Source organism: Myxocyprinus asiaticus, chromosome 18, assembly GCF_019703515.2.
Source record: "Myxocyprinus asiaticus isolate MX2 ecotype Aquarium Trade chromosome 18, UBuf_Myxa_2, whole genome shotgun sequence".
NCBI lineage: Eukaryota > Metazoa > Chordata > Actinopteri > Cypriniformes > Catostomidae > Myxocyprinus > Myxocyprinus asiaticus.
Window position 1 is genome coordinate 27,252,501 of NC_059361.1, and position 18,463 is coordinate 27,270,963.

At 41.9% G+C, this 18,463-nt stretch overlaps 1 protein-coding gene across 1 annotated transcript in view; it reads right to left on the reverse strand.

Annotated features, from left to right (window-relative positions):
- znf423 (zinc finger protein 423) overlaps positions 1–18,463 on the reverse strand; it is a 201,974-nt gene that overhangs the window by 29,676 nt on the left and 153,835 nt on the right. The window contains exon 6 of the mRNA XM_051724421.1: positions 3,070–3,201. Coding sequence (XP_051580381.1) covers positions 3,070–3,201 — 132 coding nt within the window. The remainder of the gene's footprint in view (positions 1–3,069; positions 3,202–18,463) is intronic.

An 18,463-nucleotide genomic window follows, 5' to 3' on the forward strand; every position in this document is an offset into this window, starting at 1 on the left:
GGATGACAGGCGGAGATGGAGGGAGAGACAGAGGCAGCAGACAGACGAATGTATCCCCACCAGACCTTGTGATATTTATCAATAAATCATTCCTCTTTCCTCGCGTTTTTAAATTCCGTTCGTGTATTTTTTATTTTTTTTGTTTCGGTAAACTTAAGTTTGCTGTGTGTGGAGACTATGAATTATTGAGCGTCCCTGGAGGAGAAAGCATCCGCTTACTTATTCATGAGCCACACAGGAATAGTGTTAAAGTTTAAAAGAGGACTGCGTACCTGTAAGGGAGGAATGGGGAAGGAGGGAGAAAATGTGGTGTAGCCAAACAACTCAGTAAAGGTGAAAGAAAGAAGGAGAATCCACAAGGAGTGAGATGGAGGCAGACAAAAGGGAAGGACCAGGAGAGAAGAACAAATGATTTTATCAGAGGGGTGGAGATACGGAAGGGACAAACAGAGGAGCGAATGAGAGCATACAGTGAATATGGAAGGAGGTGGAAAGAGCGAGGAACTGGAAGAGGACATATAAGAATTGAAGATCGAGTTGAGAAAGAATGAAAAGCTTATGAATAGTCAGTGGGTAAGATAAATGGAATAGGGGATTTGCAAAACTACACCTTTTTTAAAATCGACATATAAATGGATGTCTGAACGACTAGTTGGTCTTAACGAAGCCCTGTATAATTAGGCTGGTTTGGGGTTCATCTGACCACGATTGGATGTGTTTCTTAGGTGGCATTTACATAGGATGTGTTCTTGGGTTTAAAAACATCTAGACAGAGCGCAACAGAATGGAACGTCCGTCTGAATGTTTATGGCTGTGGTGGTGGTGCTTTAAAATTTCAAGATGCTATCGGAGCTGTGGTGCAGAAGGTAGCACGTTCGCCCCGACATATACTGTAGCAGAATTGTTGCCTCACAGAGACCAAGGTTCAAATCTGTCTGGGTCGTGTCCCAACCTTGTTCTAACTCAGTTTCCTGTCTATCTATACTATCCTGTAAAATAAAGGCAAAAATTCAAAGGCGCAATTTTTTCCGAGATGTTTTTTATCATGCAAACTGTCAAAACGCTAAAAGCACAGGACGCAATTTAAAGCACTGCTGCAAAAAAGTAACAAAAACATCAACACTAAATATATAAGATATATGAGGAGGAGGAAAGATAAACTATTCAACCTCGCTTACTGACTAGTCGGTTGTTGGACGACTAATCGACTAGTCAACCATTGTGACCCATCCCTAAACTGAATAAGAAACATGCATGTTAGAGAGTTAAAGACAGTTGGGGACTATATGGCCTCCAACACCACTCTTTAATGTAGACAAGCTCAAGTAATGATTTCTGATTCCCAAAAGTTAGCTGACAAACAGTCTAAAGTGACTTTCAAACTTATCTATAATAGATCCACACACACACGTCCTGTTTAACTAAAAGCACACGTACACTGAGGGCCCTACCCTGGAGAGAGGGAGCGGATTACACTGTTTTTCTTTAAACCTGCCCTTTATTCTCTGACCTCTCCTCCCCAGAACTTACACACACACACACAGATCTGCTCACCTCAAAGACATTCAGTATGACAACTGGCTTACAGAAAACCACAGCCACTTAGCTTATCAAGTTCCTCACATTACAATGCCTTTCTGCACATGAAACCCAGTTAACTGTGCTCTCATTTTTCTATTCTACTGCAGTTCATTCTGGTCCAGGGAAAGTGGGGCATCTGACAGGAGCTCTATCTGCCCAGGGGTCATGAGTCTCACCAGGCATCACAGTGGGAAGATAGGCTCTCATTAGTTTTAGCATCAGCTCAGCAGGGTGTCTGCGCCAACCGCAGCCTCTTGTCTTGGCCATGTTGAACTTTATTACCATTGTGTGCTTCTGCATAAGAGTGTGTCATAATATTTTCCTTCAAACTTAAGTCAAGAGATAACTAATCTCGATTCATATATGGTAGTATGTACACTGATCAGCCACAACATTAAAACCACCTGCCTAATATTTTGTAGGTCCCCCTCGTGCCACCAAAACAGCGCCAACGCGCATCTCAGAATAGCATTCTAAGATGCTATTCCTCTCACCACAACTCTACAGAGCAGTTATCTGAGTTACCGTAGACTTTGTCAGTTCGAAATAGTCTGGCCATTCTCTGTTTACCTCTCTCATCAACAAGGCATTTCCGTCCACAGAACGCCCGCTCACTGGATGTTTTTTTTTTTTTGGCACCATTCTGAGTAAATGCTAGAGACTGTTGTGTGTGAAAATCCCAGGAGATCAGCAGTTACAGAAATACTCAAACCAGCCCTTCTGTCATCAACAATTATCCATTTGATTATCTAATCAGCAAATCGTGTGGCAGCAGTGCAGTGCATAAAATCATGCAGATATGGGTCAGGAGCTTCAGTTAAAGTTCACATCAACCATCAGAATGGGGAAAAAATTTGATCTCAGTGATTTTGACCATGGCATGATTGTTGGTGCCAGATGGGCTGAGTTGAGTATTTCTGTAACTGCTGATCTCCTGGGATTTTCACGCACAACAGTCTCTAGAATTTACACAGAATGGTGCCTTCTGTGGATGGAAATGCCTTCTTGATGAGAGAGGTCAACACAGAATGGCCAGACTGGTTCGAACAGACAAAGTCTTCGGTAACTCAGATAACCTTTATGCTGCCTTTATATGTTTTTTGGACCTTCAAAGTTCTGACTTGCATTGTATGAACCTACAGAGCTGAGATATTCTTCTAAAAATCTTTGTTTATGTTCAGCAGAAGAGAGAAAGTCATACACATCTGGGATTGCATGAGGGTGAGTAAATGATGAGAGAATTTTAATTCTTGGGTGAACTATCCCTTTAATGTCTGCTTGATAAAGTATGTGAAAATGACAACAGAGTTTACATTAATCAGTTATTAGACACATGCATGACCAAGTGACCGTAAACAGCATGCAGTTACCCTGTCATTACTAGGACTTTGTGTAAGTGTGTGTGTGTTGCCCCATGCCACACAACTCTTTGACTGCCCCTGACCCAATGCCCTCAACCCGGCCAACCCCCCGGGTTAGATCCCTCACCTGTAAAGCAGACGGGACACTTGAAGGTGCCTCCCATGCCTTCGAAGCTGTGCTCGATCAAGTGACACAAGAGCTTGGCCGGAGAGTCAAACATCTGGTTACACAGCTTGCACTCATGATTTATGCCTTCCTCTGCAACACAAGAGCATGATACAACAGGTTACACAAACCAGCGTGGGTCAGATAGAAAAAGAGATACAGAGTAACACACCTAGTGTACACATTAGTTGTCTGTGATTACAACTTATAAGCAAATGAATGATATGTAACTCAGACATCTTGTATAGGACCCTGTTTACAATTGGAATTGAGTTCTGTCTTTGGTGAGCTGATCACAAGTGGGGAAAAAAAAAATCACAGACCCTTCTCTCGAAATCAGATCACAAGTGGTCACAGAAGAAGCATTTGAGACACATGTACCTAACAGTTTTAAACATCGATCTATCTTACCTGAAAACTTGTGATCAGAACACTCGGGACAGATATTAATACCAGGTGTAAACAAGGTCTAGGTCTTTTGAGTTAATGGGGTAATTTTTCCATTCTTCCCTGTCCTTGCACATCATTTGTGGTCCCAGGTTTATAATCTTCCACTTTGGACAGTATGGCCACCGCATACCCTCCCACACCCTCCCTCCTCTGCCCAGCGCTGTCTCTTTCCCTGACGGTAATTGCCTACTGCCCCCCCAGTGCTGCGGGCTCTGTGCCCTCCCTCTGCCCGCTGCTTTATTTTAAGCCTGCCTGAGTGACATCAGTGCCACCCCCTGTTGGTGTGGGACAGATGAAAGGTGGGTATAGTGTCCTGGCTAGACGCCTCTGCTCCCGTCTTATCACCCACCCACCACACAGGCCTGAGCCCAGCCCGCCCGCCTGCACACCATCAGACGCCAACCACCAGACCCCCACCCCTGCTCTGCTCCAATCTCCCAAGCCCCTAACTGAGCCTTGGGGTATAGTAGATGCCAACACAGCGCCGTGTCCCAGATTCCACCTTCCCAAAGCGTCCAGTGTCCTGCTGGCCCATGCAGACAGGCTCGAGGTGTCCCGCTGTTGAGCTACAGGGTGCTCGGAGGGTTAATAAAGTCTTCAATCGTATATCCCCATCACCCTGACCTCCACCTCCTACCCCTCCCTTCCAAAAGCCACCTCAACCGATTCCAATCTCCGCTCTGTCTCAAAGGCCCACACAAGGGTGCTCTAATCCCTGTTTGAAAGGAGAGGGGGGGAGGTGGAAGGGGCAGCAAGAGCGGGGGGTTCTGAGAAGGATTGGCAAGGGCACCGCTTTGGTCTGTCCTCCCCCACTGCCTCCTAAAAGACATTGCATTTGGGAGGGATTGGAGGATTCCTTTCTGGGCGAATGAAAGCAGCGGCAGACAGAGGTTTTGACTGGGTTTAATATGTCAAATGCCTTTTTGGAGGTAAATATCCTCTAGTTCGGGGGCGCTGTTTGAACGAGACAAGATCATTTTTAGATACAAGACCAGATCTATTACGTGAATGTGGATGGGCCGAATGATATGCTCAGGAATAGGGACATGAGGGAAGTAAATCCAAAATGAAAAATTGCGAAAAATGAGAGTAAGAGAAACAAAATAAATTTCTGGGAAAATGAGAGCAGCGGCAAACAGAGGTTATGACTGGTTTTAATATGTTAAACACCTTTTTGAAGAAAAGACTACTTTAGTTTGGGGGTACGGTTTGAATGAGATACAAGATTATATCTGATATACACGTGGATAATGACAAGAGGGAAGTAACACCAAAGTGAAAAATTGGGAAAAATGAGAGAGGAAGAGTTAGAGGAAGGCAATTCTGCTAAAGAAAGCAGAAAGCAAAAGGGATAATTGGGTTGTCCAACACAAAGTAATGGTAGCCAAGGGGCCTGTGTGTGTGTTTGAGTGCAGTAAAAGTAAGCCTCTCTGAGAGAACTGCAGTTGATCAGTAAGTACAGAATATGCTCCATCATCTATTTTCCAGTCTGCACAGAAACACTAAGCTCTCAACTTCATTGTGTGTGTGTGTCTGTATGAGAGAGAGTGATGGGGCTACATTGGGATTACAGTTGCTTGTTACTGCAAACCAGACTAGTGCTGTCAGGGAGAGCATTTGATCAGTGAGGCTGACACAGAGGTCTCTGAGTGGGGGACTGCAGTGTGCTGGGGGAGCCATCACACCACTAAAGAGGAGAAGACAGACGTGCAGAGTGCAGCAAAGGGCCTAGGAAGTGCATGACAAAAACACGCTCTTTCATAACTGAAACTAACTGGGGGTTAAAAAAAGAACAAAAGGACTTTACAAGCACTGCGACACATTGAGAAAGGCAAACCGAAGAGATTTCAGAATTCCTTTTATCTCAAAAAGCATTGATGCTTGGCATGTTGTATGTGTATGTACACAGCTCTGTTTGCATGTCAGCTGGTATGCATTTACGTGGTGGAATTTGTTGATTGAAAAGAAGCTATTACTTTCCCTTATATATGATTTTTTTCTGATTACAGGACCTGCTGGGAGGGGTTAAATGATTTCACTGTGGTCCACCCTTCAAAGAACTTTCTCCTCAAAGAATTTCACCCCATATTCATCACCTATTAGAACCTATGCTAAGCAACAGAGGAAGATCTGGAGGGATGGAGTGAGGGAGGAATAGAGATATAAGGAGAAGAGTAGGCAGCGAGAGGCAGGGATGTGTGTCTGAGAGAATATTTAACTGGAAGGGAAGGAAGGGGGGAAAAACTGGCCACCTCTAAAGGTATGCAGCATTTTAATTGAGAAACTGCATGAAGCGCCACACATTCACAGAATCACTGATGAGGGCTTTCCAGCACATCGATAGAGGGAGGGAGGTGGAGAGGGAGAGAAAAAAATGGCAAGAGGATCGAAAAAAGAAAACAGTGATCACACAAACGGATATGTAGAAAGCAAATAACTGAGGAACGGATGGAGACAGTATTCATGTGGTATTCCAGGATGTTACTCCACCAACTGAACAGGCCTCTTCTTCCACACAATCACTGTGGCTCTGCAGTGGCTGCTGCAAAGCTTGGCCAATGTGCTTCCAGCTAATTGACCAGGGGGAGCCAGGTGGCGCCCTGGCCTGTGCTGCTCCTCTGGGACAGGTCCATCTATATGAGAGTGACCCCTCCCTCCATCCTCTTCTTTTTCTCTCTCTCTCTCTCTCTCCAACCATCATTCCCTGTAGCGTGCACTGGCACACAAATGAGCTGTGTAGATGGGAGCTGTAGATCCCATGTGGCCCGCATCTCTCGCCTGGCCCTGAGGCCCGTGGCCCCGGCTTGCGGATTGATGGACCGGATGGTAGAGAGGCAGAGTGGGAAAGCCGCAGGAGAGGAGGGGAGTGAGCCAGGGCGAAAGGGGGTGGAGGTAGATGGCTTCTCTAGGGGGTGAGCTCAAGGTGTGTTGCCATGGCAACTCAGAGAGGGAGAGCAGGGAGAAGCGGCGGCATGCTGAGCTTGACCCGTGCTGGTGGGGGTGGCAATGTGGGCCAAAACCAAGTGCGCGCGCGCACACACACACACACACACACACACACACACACACACACCTACTGCAGGGCTAGGGGGGTCTCAAGAGCTCTTGCTTCCTACTCTTTCCTTTCTTTCTTTCTTACACACATACAAGGACCTACACACAAACACAGAGTACTGCAATGCTAAAAAAGTCCCAGGAGGCACATCTACTTTCATACCATACATGAACACTGATAATGGTGACTCACTTCACAACGTCTCCTTTATACAAGTTTCATTCATGCCCAGAAAAGTTAAACCCATCTGTATGAGTGCCCTCATTGACTTGACAAAAGATACACTAACTGATAGCATTGCAGGGAGCAATAGGGTAGTGACTAAGGATGCCTACACACAACAGTTTATGCTGCAAATCCTTTGATTTCAATGAGGATGTTGCGACAGAAGGGTGTAGAGGAAAAGCGCAAGCGTTTACAAAAGTGACACTCCAAAAGTTGAGGACTTCTCACTCTGATGTAGACAGAATAAAATAAACAGAAATATTAGACAGTTGACCTATCTTTTAGAAATCCAGTTCACTGTATTCTTGCTTGATTTCAAATTGACCTGGTTCTTTCAACACCCTCAAAACTGACCTTACACATTCCTATCCGTCAAATGCACCGTCAGAGCTATCTCTAGTATGTAGGTGCTCTAACTCATGGCTCTCTCCTGGTTGTTGATCTGACTCACACGTTTCTTATTATATGTAGCAAATATTTCCGAAAACCTCTCTCTCTCTCAGTTTCTCTTTATTTGGCTGCCAAACGGTATGGAGTCTCAGGCTCCAGATATTTTCTGGCAAACGTGGACGGCATATGGAGTTGACCAGCTTGGAATCTCCTATCAGATTACATAACAGTAGGATGCTGGATCCCTCTTCCCTGAAGAAACCGACCTTCATGCAAGCAAGCAAACAAACAAACTCTATCCAAAGCACAAGCACCACTTCATCGCTTGCCTACTTCTTCTGTCACTGTTGCGCATGTTTAACTCCCGTGCATCTTCGCTTATTCATCGGCGTCGACCCTGCTAGTGTAGTTGTTGTGTTGACTCTGGCTGGTTTATGGATGAGAGCGGTATATTTCTACCAACTGTGGTTATTGACTCAGAGCTTTGGGAAGCTACTGAGACCCATTGAGTCTTCTATAATGTGCCAAAGCTAAACTTCCCATTTGAACTTTGTGCTATGTATACCTAGTACACTTACCGGCCACTTTATTAGGTACACCTGTACATCTACTTATTCATGCGATTACCTAATCAGCAAATTGTGTGGTAGCAGTGTAATGTATAAAATCATGCAGATATGGGTCAGAAGCTTCAGTTAATGTTCACATAAACCATCAGAATTGGGAAAAAATGTGATCTTGGTGATTTAGACTGTGGCATGATTGTTGGTGCCAGGCGGGCTGGTTTGAGTATTTCTGTAATTGCTGATCTCCTGGGATTTTCAAGTACAACAGTCTCTAGAGTGTATAGAGAATGGTGCAAAAAACAAAAAACAACCAGTGAGCAGCAGTTCCGTGGACGAAAAAGCCTTGTTGATGAGAGGTCAACAGAGAATGGTCAGACTGGTTCGAGCTGACAGAATGGCTACAGTAACTTAGATAACCCCTCTGTACAACTGTAGTGAGCAGAATAGCATCTCAGAATGCACAACTCATCGAACCTTAAGGCGGATGTGCTACAACAACAGAAGACCACGTTGGGTTCCACTTTTGTCAGGTAAGAACAGAAAACTGAGGCTGCAGTGGGCTTACCATCTGTGTACCTCAGCAGAAATCCAGATTTGTCAGACCAGGCGATGTTTTTCCAATCGTCTACTGTCCAGTTTTGGTGAGCCTGTGCCCACTGCAGCCTCAGTTTCTGCGGCCCCGTGATAGGCTGATTAGATAATTGCATGAATAAGTAGATGTACAGGTGTACCTAATAAAGTGGCTGGTGAGTGTATATTAAGGCCAGATACATACTCTATGGAAATATGCAAAGACAGATGTGAATACTTTACCAGTGCATTATAAGCGCATGACACCATTGTACTTCACATATGTTCTTGCCTTTCTGTGGCGGTAACAAACCTGTGTAACGTTCAACTAAATTATTTTTAAACTGTTGCTCCACCATGACAGTAGCTGACCTAAAAAGAGAAAACACACTGTAAAAGACAGTGTACCCTAATGCTTCTTGCACTGCTTCTTGGAATTTTCTAAATAGATTGTCATGAAAGTTAACGATCAGTTACTTCGAGTAATTGTTGACGCTAATACAGCAAAACACATGTGGAGGACTCCAAATATTATGTGCAGGTAGCCTACTGTTTATTTATAATTTAAATAAATATACTTAAGAAATATGATCATTGACATTTTCCTCTTAATATATTTTCAGTTCACTGTCTTTTAATACATTTAGGCTGATTAGTAGGCCTACAAATTTGTGAATCGTTTAATTTACCATGAATTTATTACTGTTCACAATAACTTCACAACTTCATTAAAACTTTACGTAGTGGATTGTGGAATATTTTTGTACTTTTTTTACATTTTAATTTAAGTCAAATAACAACAAGCAGTACAGTACATAATAATACACAATACACACAGCGTTTAAGTGGCAGTGCGCACTTAAGCGATGGGTGACTGTATAGGCAGTCTTCATACCATCTGCTCACATGATTACTGAATGCATTTGTGTTGAATTTAATCAAAAATAGATAAGCTTAATCCATTAAACTATTAACAACAATTAATCGATAACTGATTAATCATAAACATCAATAATGTGTTCTGACACATTATGCAAACAACACCAAGCTTATATAGCTATAAAGTATGTTTTGGGCCTAAGGTTTAATCGTATAGTGAATTATTGAAAAATCTTTATTCTGACTGCTGCTTTAGTTCTCAGAGCGGCACAGAATCCAGTTAGCTTTCAGTAGACGGATTATGCCTTGTTACTACCGGTGAGCTCTCATCTAGAGAACTTCATTACCCATAATGCACTACAGAGGCAGCTGCATAAGACCCACATTGTGTTTTGTTTATTAGCCAATGCATTGTCACCTTAAATAAACCATCCATGAACCCCACCAATCAGGGCATTCTGTTCATAACAACCAACACCCTCTAATTTCAATTCCACCGATCAGCATGCGTCAGCAGATTCTAACCCCCTGTGAAGCAGGCTGGTCTGGCTGCAGTGCTGATGGCCACCCAGTGCTCTCACTGAGGTAGCACTCTCATTTCCTGCACACACAGATAAAAAGACAGCACACTGAGCTGCGGATAGGGGTCTGCAGCTTGCTGCAATCAAACCAGAGCTCAAATCAGGGATGAAACATGCATGTTTACTGCATATATTAGAGCATTCTGAAATTGCCATGCCTTCAAAATGGTACATGTTTGACAGGAGAGTGTCAATGTTTTGACCAAGGCTGTTTCACAGTAAAAAAGGGATAGTTCACCCAAAAATAAAACTTCTGTCATCATTTTCATTTCCATTTGTGCTCTATGAAACAAAGAATGTCATAGGGGCTTGAAACAACATTAGGGTGAGTAAATGACAGAATTTTAATTTTTCTGTGAACTGTGCCCTTAAAGACTCAAATACAAGCCAAAATTAAGAATTAATTGAATTACAAAAGATTAAAACTGGCGACTGTGTTGCTGGGGCAAATTAAATGGGTGCCCATGCATACATACAAACACAAACCCACCCACATCCTCTCGTACATACAAACCACCATCAAACTCACAGTCTTACACACATGAGGACCTGATTGTTAGCATGTAATATATGCACAGCTATTTGTGTTTTGAATGTTAATTGAAGGCTGGAAAGTGCCAATGAGGGAATGGTTCTAATCAGCATACCAATAAACCCTTTGCATGATAAAGTCTTTAAAAGACGCACTTACTCCCAGGGCCTCCATATACCTCAACAGTTGGTGTACTCCTTTTCTCCTCATCCCCTCTCCCTCACTGCATTCTCATCTTTTTCCTATCATCTGCCCCTCCCCAAACATTCCTAGATGGCATGAATGTGGAAAGTCAAGTCAAATCTCACACAAGTAAACATATGCTCTGGTGTAATTAAAAAGTAGTAAATCTAGACCATCAAAACACCAAAAAACGTTTAAAAGGAATATGCAGCGTTGAAGTAAAAATGGCAAAAATCAAAGCTTAATGAAGAATTATTACCCATATTATAAGTTCCCGGTGACTTGGTCAAGGTTTTGTTATTTCAAACCTGTATTACTTTATTTCTTTCATGGAACACAAAGAGAGATGTCAGGTAGAATGTCTGCCACAGTCACCATTCACTTTCAATGTATGGAGAAAATACAATGCAAGTGAATGGTGACTGAGGCTGTCATTCTGCCTTACATCTCCCTTTATGTTCCACGGAATAAAGAAAGTAATATGGATTTGGAGCAACATGAGTTGTAATGAGTTGTAAATAATGATGTTATTTTCATTTTTGGGTAAGCTACAGAATCCCTTTTAAAGCAAGCAGCGCTGATTGCTGTAGACGCCCAAGAGATGGAGCAACACGCTGAAGATACAAATCTATTTCCCAGCTTCAAGGTCAAACTGAGCTATAACTCCACTGCCAACTTCAAACTTTTATTGGAAGTGGACATACACGCGAGCGCACACAGCCCCAGATTGTTAATTGCAGTATAGAGGGTAATTATGGCTCCGGTGAGTGGTCAGCTGAGTATGTGCTGGCCAGTTCTGTTGGCTGGACCTGGTCTTTGTGGGGTCTTATTCAATTTGAGGCCTGGTGCAGTGAATTTGGAGTTGGCTGAGCTGTTTGTCGGCTGTTCTCTTCAACGCACACACACACTGTCTGTCTCTGTCTAATGCTGCAATCTGCCACACACAACTTTGGGAAGACATGATGGGTTGCTTGTGAACACAATGGCTGCCAGAGGACGCAGCTGCCTTTACTATTACAAATACACAATAGTCACATTCACCAAAGTATGCACAACAGCCCTCTAAAAGGGACAATATGGCTCCGTAAACAGCAAGCATTTATTCTCTTTGTGTGCGTATGCATGTGTGTTCATCTGTATATATATGCGTGTATGCATGTGTGCATTTAATATTTCGACCCTGAGTGCGCTGGGGGCTTTTTATCCACGCAAGATCTCCCAAATGCAGCTCAGAAGCAATCTCCATGAACCATTCCAACACAATTGCTCATTGTCAGTTTGATCCTTTGGGATATATGGCGGATTCCTGGGACTTCATTTCTGTCCGCCCCCCTCGAACACCTCCACTCTCGTTCAACCCATCCCACCACAAACACCCCCACCCTTCTATGAGGAAAAACGATCACATAAAAATAATCACAGCAATGCCAACGGCATACCCTTCTGTGGCATATGGTTCTGACACTTTTTCACCAATGAATTCCCAAGACTTTTCCATGACCTTTCCAGTTGTCTGTGATTATATGTAATGTACAGAGAAAACTATTAGTAAGCTGTTTGCTGGTTGACTTTCCAAAGACTGCAAACACTGTGGTGCTTTCAAAACATGGTTCGGTTTACTTGAGTGGTCTGACATGTCAACTTATGGCTCAAGCAAAGGCATAAGTTTGGGGTGGGACTAAGAGCACATTGTAGAGCACACTAGAGCAGTGGTTCTCAACTGGTTTTGCTTAAGGACACAGATTTTATATTGGACATCAAGTGGCGACCCAATAGAGTGCAACAGTGACTGCCACTTATTCAGCTGTCTGGGTTCCAGAAGTATTTCCCCCATTCATTCCTTCCATAGACTTTTTATAAAAATCCTTCATTAAAGAGTTATAAGCCATGAACCAAGCCAACCAGCTCAGAGGAGAATCACAACATCACAAACTTTGTTTTGAGGCAAAAAAAGTATTTGAAAATCGGACATAAAACAAGGGTACAAGGCTGTGTACTTAACGTTTTTCTTGAAGGCACAATGTCATTGAATAAAAAACAATGGAAATATATAAAACTATTGATTTTAGGTTGTTGATTATAAGTATTGAAACAATATATTTTATGTTTATTGCTAAATATTTTGATATGTACAAATATATAAGTAGTTTAAGGGTGAAGGGAGACCGGCTTGATTACTTCATTCACAGTGCGTCATGGGATCGCCCAGTCGCTCAGAGGCACGTTTCACGTGTTTCTTTGGCCATGGATCTCTGTCTATGGGATCAATGAAAGGTAATTTTACTTCCAGAACCAGACTGTTGCGCTCTATATAGAACCAAAATCATTTCTCTTACAAAAGTATAGTAAACAAAAATATTCTTAAAATCACTAATTAATATTACCATGAACTGCATATTGTATATCCAACAATATGTTACAATACTAATAGGCCTATCACATAAGTGTAAATTAAGTAAATGCATAAACAACTGCAGAAGTGTGATTTAGAAGCCGGAAAACCGGCTGTCTCGTTCCAATGTAAACAGTATAGGGTGGTAATGCACTGTTTAGTTTATGAGTAGCCATTAAAAAGAAATAAACTACAGTTCAGTCAGTCACACTCACACAATTCCGACAGCATCGCAACAATCTGGATGGATATTTATATGTTATCCGTTTGGCGAAGTTGTTTACCTGCTTCAATGCTTGGATAAGTTGTCTGGAAGGGTTATTGAAGCTAATATTGCTTGTCATGCTTGTATGAATCTAACATTACTCGTGTTTTAATTGATCGCGATGTATCTACGTTTTCGGGGGAAGTTACTGTGACATGTTTACTAATATTTATGACTTCTGAAATTGACATCTTGTAACTGTTATATTGAATTTTTAAGCATATTATTTTCATGTTTAGTAATGTATATTTTATCCCCATCATTATTGAATCCTTGTTTTATGTTTTTAGTTTACTATGTTATTGTGTGTATTGCATAAACATAATATTGTAGTATTACGGTTCACTTGCATTATCAACTGAGGCTGTACAATATAATATAAAAATAATAAAATCTTCCATTGAACTTGTATCAGCCATATCAGGAGTATCAGCTCTTAAATTGATAAGTGTAGTACAATACAAACATTAATAGTATATAATATACTTGAAAAATTATATAAAATATACTATTGATTGAGTAGATTGAGTCCCCTGTTCTCTATGTAAAAGCAGTTTGAGTGTAGTGTCAGAAAAGCACATAAGTGTAAAATTCATTCATTTAAAATATGTTAAAATAAAAGTTGTTTATCTTCATCAAAGCAAGTAATATTTCAGTTTTAAATGTTTAATCGTATAACATTGTATCAACATGACAATAGCAAGTTACTGAATTTCTCCAGTCATGATCACACACAGGCAAAGGTCAAATCATGTGATTCATCCGCCAGATGAGCAGTGCCAAAACATGACTTATATTTAGTGTTCTTCTGTAAATTGCTTGCAATTTTAAGTTTCAACCACAGATGTCGCTAGAGAGCACAAAGTTACGTAGTGCAGCTTTAATAAGCCTATTTATTTTGCTATTTTAACTATGCACTTTTATAGTTACAAATTATTATTTGTATTTAGCATTGTTTTTTTTTTTTTATATTACAACATAACTAAAAAAAATAAAATAATTCATTATAGACATTTCCATGACTCTTCTTAAGATTTTAACTTCCATGACTTTTCCAGGTCTGGAGAACCTAATTTTAAAATTCCATGATACTTCCAGGTTTTCCAGCCCAATCTGCAATTACTTTATTCCATTCGACAGGCCAGGTTGCCGGTGCCTGCCCGCTATTGTGTTCCCTTTACACTCTTCTCGCTCCCTTTTCTCCTGTATTAGGACACATCTAAGTCTTTGGTCGGCTGGTTGTGTACTATCTGCTCACTAAAGTGGGGGGGGGAGTCTAAGCAAATATGAGGAAGCAGTAGGATGCTAATAATGCACCTCCAGCTGTTCCAAGTTAACCTGCAAATCTGTCCATCTGTACCTCCAGAGAAAGAGGGCGACAGAGAGAGAGAGTGAGAGAGTGAGAGAGAGAGAGAGAGAGAGAGAGAGAGAGAGAGAGAGAGAGAGAGAGAGAAAATGGAATGGTAGAGAGGATAGAAACAGTGAGTAAAACAAATGAATAGAGATGAATGCATTCTCATGAAAAAAACTATGATGAAAAGAATGGAGATGGAACTAAAGGGATAGCTCACCCCAAAATGAAAATTCTGTCACCATTTCTGTTATTAGAAAGAAAGTCATACAGGTTTAGAACAAAATGAGGGTGAGTAAATTATGACATAATTTATTTATTTTTGGTGAATTATCCCTTTAAAATGGTGGATATACTGAAAGAACCAGGAAAAAAGGGGGACATTTAAGATTGAGAGAGAGAGAGAGAGATGGGGGTCCTGGCAGTAAGCCGGCTCTATGTGGATGATTGTGAGCAGTTGGAGTAACCTTGCTGCGTCTGGACTGTCCCTGCCCCCTGCCCTGTGTCCGACTGTGCCCTGCCTTTGGACCCTCACCCTGGGCCAAAACACACACACTCCCACCCTGCTGGGGCCTATAGGGAAGATGGGCAGCGTGAACACATCATATTAAACTAACACACTCAAACACACACACACACCCACACCCACATGCACATACTTGATGTCAGAACACTGAATAATGCTCACACATATACACAAATCAAACATTTAATGAAGACACTACATCATTTGTAGGTCATCTATGTGAACCTCTGCCAAAAACTCCCATGAATGCCCCCCACCCCCCTCCTTCCATCACACTCTTTCTCCAACTGTTTCTCAGTTGGTGCGTCTATAGACTCTTCCTCTGTAAATACTGTCATATCAAAGATCTGCAGTGGCTGTTTTATGTGGATGTTTACAAACTGAACTGAGACACATCATCAGCACAGATGATCAGAGAGCCGAGACAGTTAGGGGAGTTCATTGAAAAGAGAAGAGCTGCGGTTCCCAACTTATCTGTGAGGGAGAACGGGGAGCGCATTAGCACAGCAACAAAGGAAAGAATGGAGGTGGTTCACTGAGAAATGAAGAGATCTAGGTTCTCTTAGCTGGTTCAAGCAGAGAGTGTGATAAATGTAATTAAGGAATTAGATTAGTCACATTCACTCAATGAATACTCTGCTAAAAGGGTACCAAAGAACAAGTCTGTTTAGCAAGACTTTTTAGCTAAAGGTGAAGTGTGCCCCCTTGTCTGTGATTATTCGGACAAACTAGTCAATTCGCCACTAAAGAGCTTGAGACATTATGGGGCAAGACACGTCACTGGTATACTTATGAATGAGAGAATCTGTAACTCTGAATATGGTGACTGTAAGAATGGAAGTCCCACCTTACAATTATAAGAGCTTATCAGGGGCCTGGGTAGCTCAGCGAGTAAAGACACTGACTACCACTCCTGGAGTTACGAGTTCAAATCCAGGGCATGCTGAGTGACTTCAGCCAGCTCTCCTAAGCAACCAAATTGGCCCAGTTGCTAGGGAGGGTAGAGTCACATGGGGTAACCTCCTCGTGGTCGCTATAATGTGGTTCTCGCTCTCGGTGGGGTGCGTGGTGAGTTGTACATGCATGCTGCGGAGAATAGCGTGAAGCCTCCACACGCACTATGTCTCCGTGGTAACGCGCTCAACAAGCCACATGATAAGATGCACAGACTGACGGTCTCAGACGCGGAGGCAACTGAGATTCGTCCTCTATCCACCCGGATTGAGTCACTATGCCACCACGAGGACTTAGAGCGCATTGGGAATTGAGCATTCTATATTGGGGAGAAAAGGGGATAAAAAATAAATAAATAAATAAATAAAGAGCTAATCGTCTTTTTGATAGAGTCATCAGCTGTCAAGACCAGCCTGACTAATAAAGTTTCATTTATAATACCATTGTTGTCCAATTTTATTGCTGATATTAAAGGTTACTTGATCTAAATCTTGACCAACCATTTAAAAATGTCTGTTTTTTGCCATTCAAGTAGATAAGAGCTGTCCTTGTATCCATAGAAAATAGCCGCCCATATGTTACAAACATGGCTGCCGAGTGACCTGACATGGGGCTTGCCAGGGACTTTGACAGCATAAATTCTTGTCAGTCTAGTGTGTAGTCCCACCCTAAATGGAAGCCATTGGGTGAACCAGAAATAAACATTTTGGACCATTAAAACAAACAGAGCAATGTTGTGACAGCACCAGAGTGTTAGCCAAACTTCAAATGGCTTTAAAAAAGGGGTAGGAGAAATAATTTTAACACTGATAAAATGACACACTTCATCTTCAATATTATGGTTCATTGTCAAAGCTATTACTGTGCTTCCTCACAAATCATGAAGCTGGGCTTGCGTCTCAAATGGCTTTTCTATCCCCTGTGTAAGGTGCTGCCTTTGATGTCACTAAATGGAAAGGTTTCTTTCTGCAGATTGGGAAATAGGGAACAAGCGAACAGTTTGAAAGAAGACCCATCTTCCCTCAGGACTGCAAACTCTATATCTGTGTGATATCTTCTCTGCATGCCACTCCCTCTGAGCCTCCATCACCCAGCATGCCTTGCTCACCTCCTCTGGGTCTAAATCTCCCAGCATGCTTCTCTTCCATCCCTACCCCACCCACTGAGACAGGCCAGGCTATAGTGCACCTGTGAGTTACTATGGTTACCCGAACTCATGCCTTTTCTAGCGCCGTGCTGCTAGTACCACAAACTCAAATACAAACAAATCAATAAATAATGTTCTATTAATTATTCGAAGGCCAGGATTAAATATACATGTGTTTAGAGACTTGTTTTTGTGTTTGGATGGCAGCAGAGCTTTTAAAACCGCCATCTTGGATAAGGCATTCCCAATTCGAACAATGACTCCCAGCTGACAATGACGCACGTATAGACACAGAAAACAAAAACCCTCATTTCCTGTTTTCAGTGAGAACTAGAGCTAGCACTCAGAAACACTTTTAAGCTTTAAAGTGATAGTTCACCAAAAAATTCAAGTTAAAAACATTATTTTCATTAAAACATCTCCTTTTGTGTCATATAAGTGATAAGGGTTTGGAACGACATAAGGATGAGTAAATTTTGACAACTTTAATTTTTGGGTGAACTATCCCTTTTAAAAGCAACTTAACAACTTAGTAGTGCATTACAGAAAGGGGTCTGAACAAAATTCAGTTGGGTAGAGTTTAAAGAAAACAATAGAAGGTACAACTTGATTGGAAGGACCACATTTAGACATTCCTTGCGGAGTGTTTTAAACAAACACTTTTTACCTATAATAATCATCAAAGACACAAGTCATTTTCTGAAGGTTGGACTCAAAATCCACTTGGCTCAAAAATAAAAGGGCATGATGCTTCTAAAGGCATTCTTAAACCCTTTATCTTTTAGATTTTTCCTCGATTTATTCCCGTCTTTCTAACTCCTTACATCCCAGCCTGCGCAACTCTCTCTCTCTCTCTCTCTCTCTCTCTCTCTCTCTCTCTTTCTGTCCTAGACAAGCTATGATACAGGCTGTTAGATGGTTAGTAGAAACAACCACACAAAAAACAAACAAAACAACAAAAAAAAAAAAAACACAAAGAAACACCAAAAACTAATATTAATATCAGAGTGTCAAGGATTTGAGTTATTGCAGATGACAACACATTAATCGGGTGTGCACAGGGCGTTTTCCCCTGGGGGGTGACACCGAACTGGATGTTCAAAGACCCCAGTCGAATAAAAATCAATATTAATGCGTACACATCCACAACAAAGGAAGTGTGTCAGCGCCTCTGTTTAGAGGATGCTTTTTCATCTTAACTTTGTTAAAAAAAAAAAATCTTAAACCATTGCTCACTCCCCCACTGAGTGGAGGGAGGGGAGTGTTTGTCCCCCTGGGGGAACTCATAT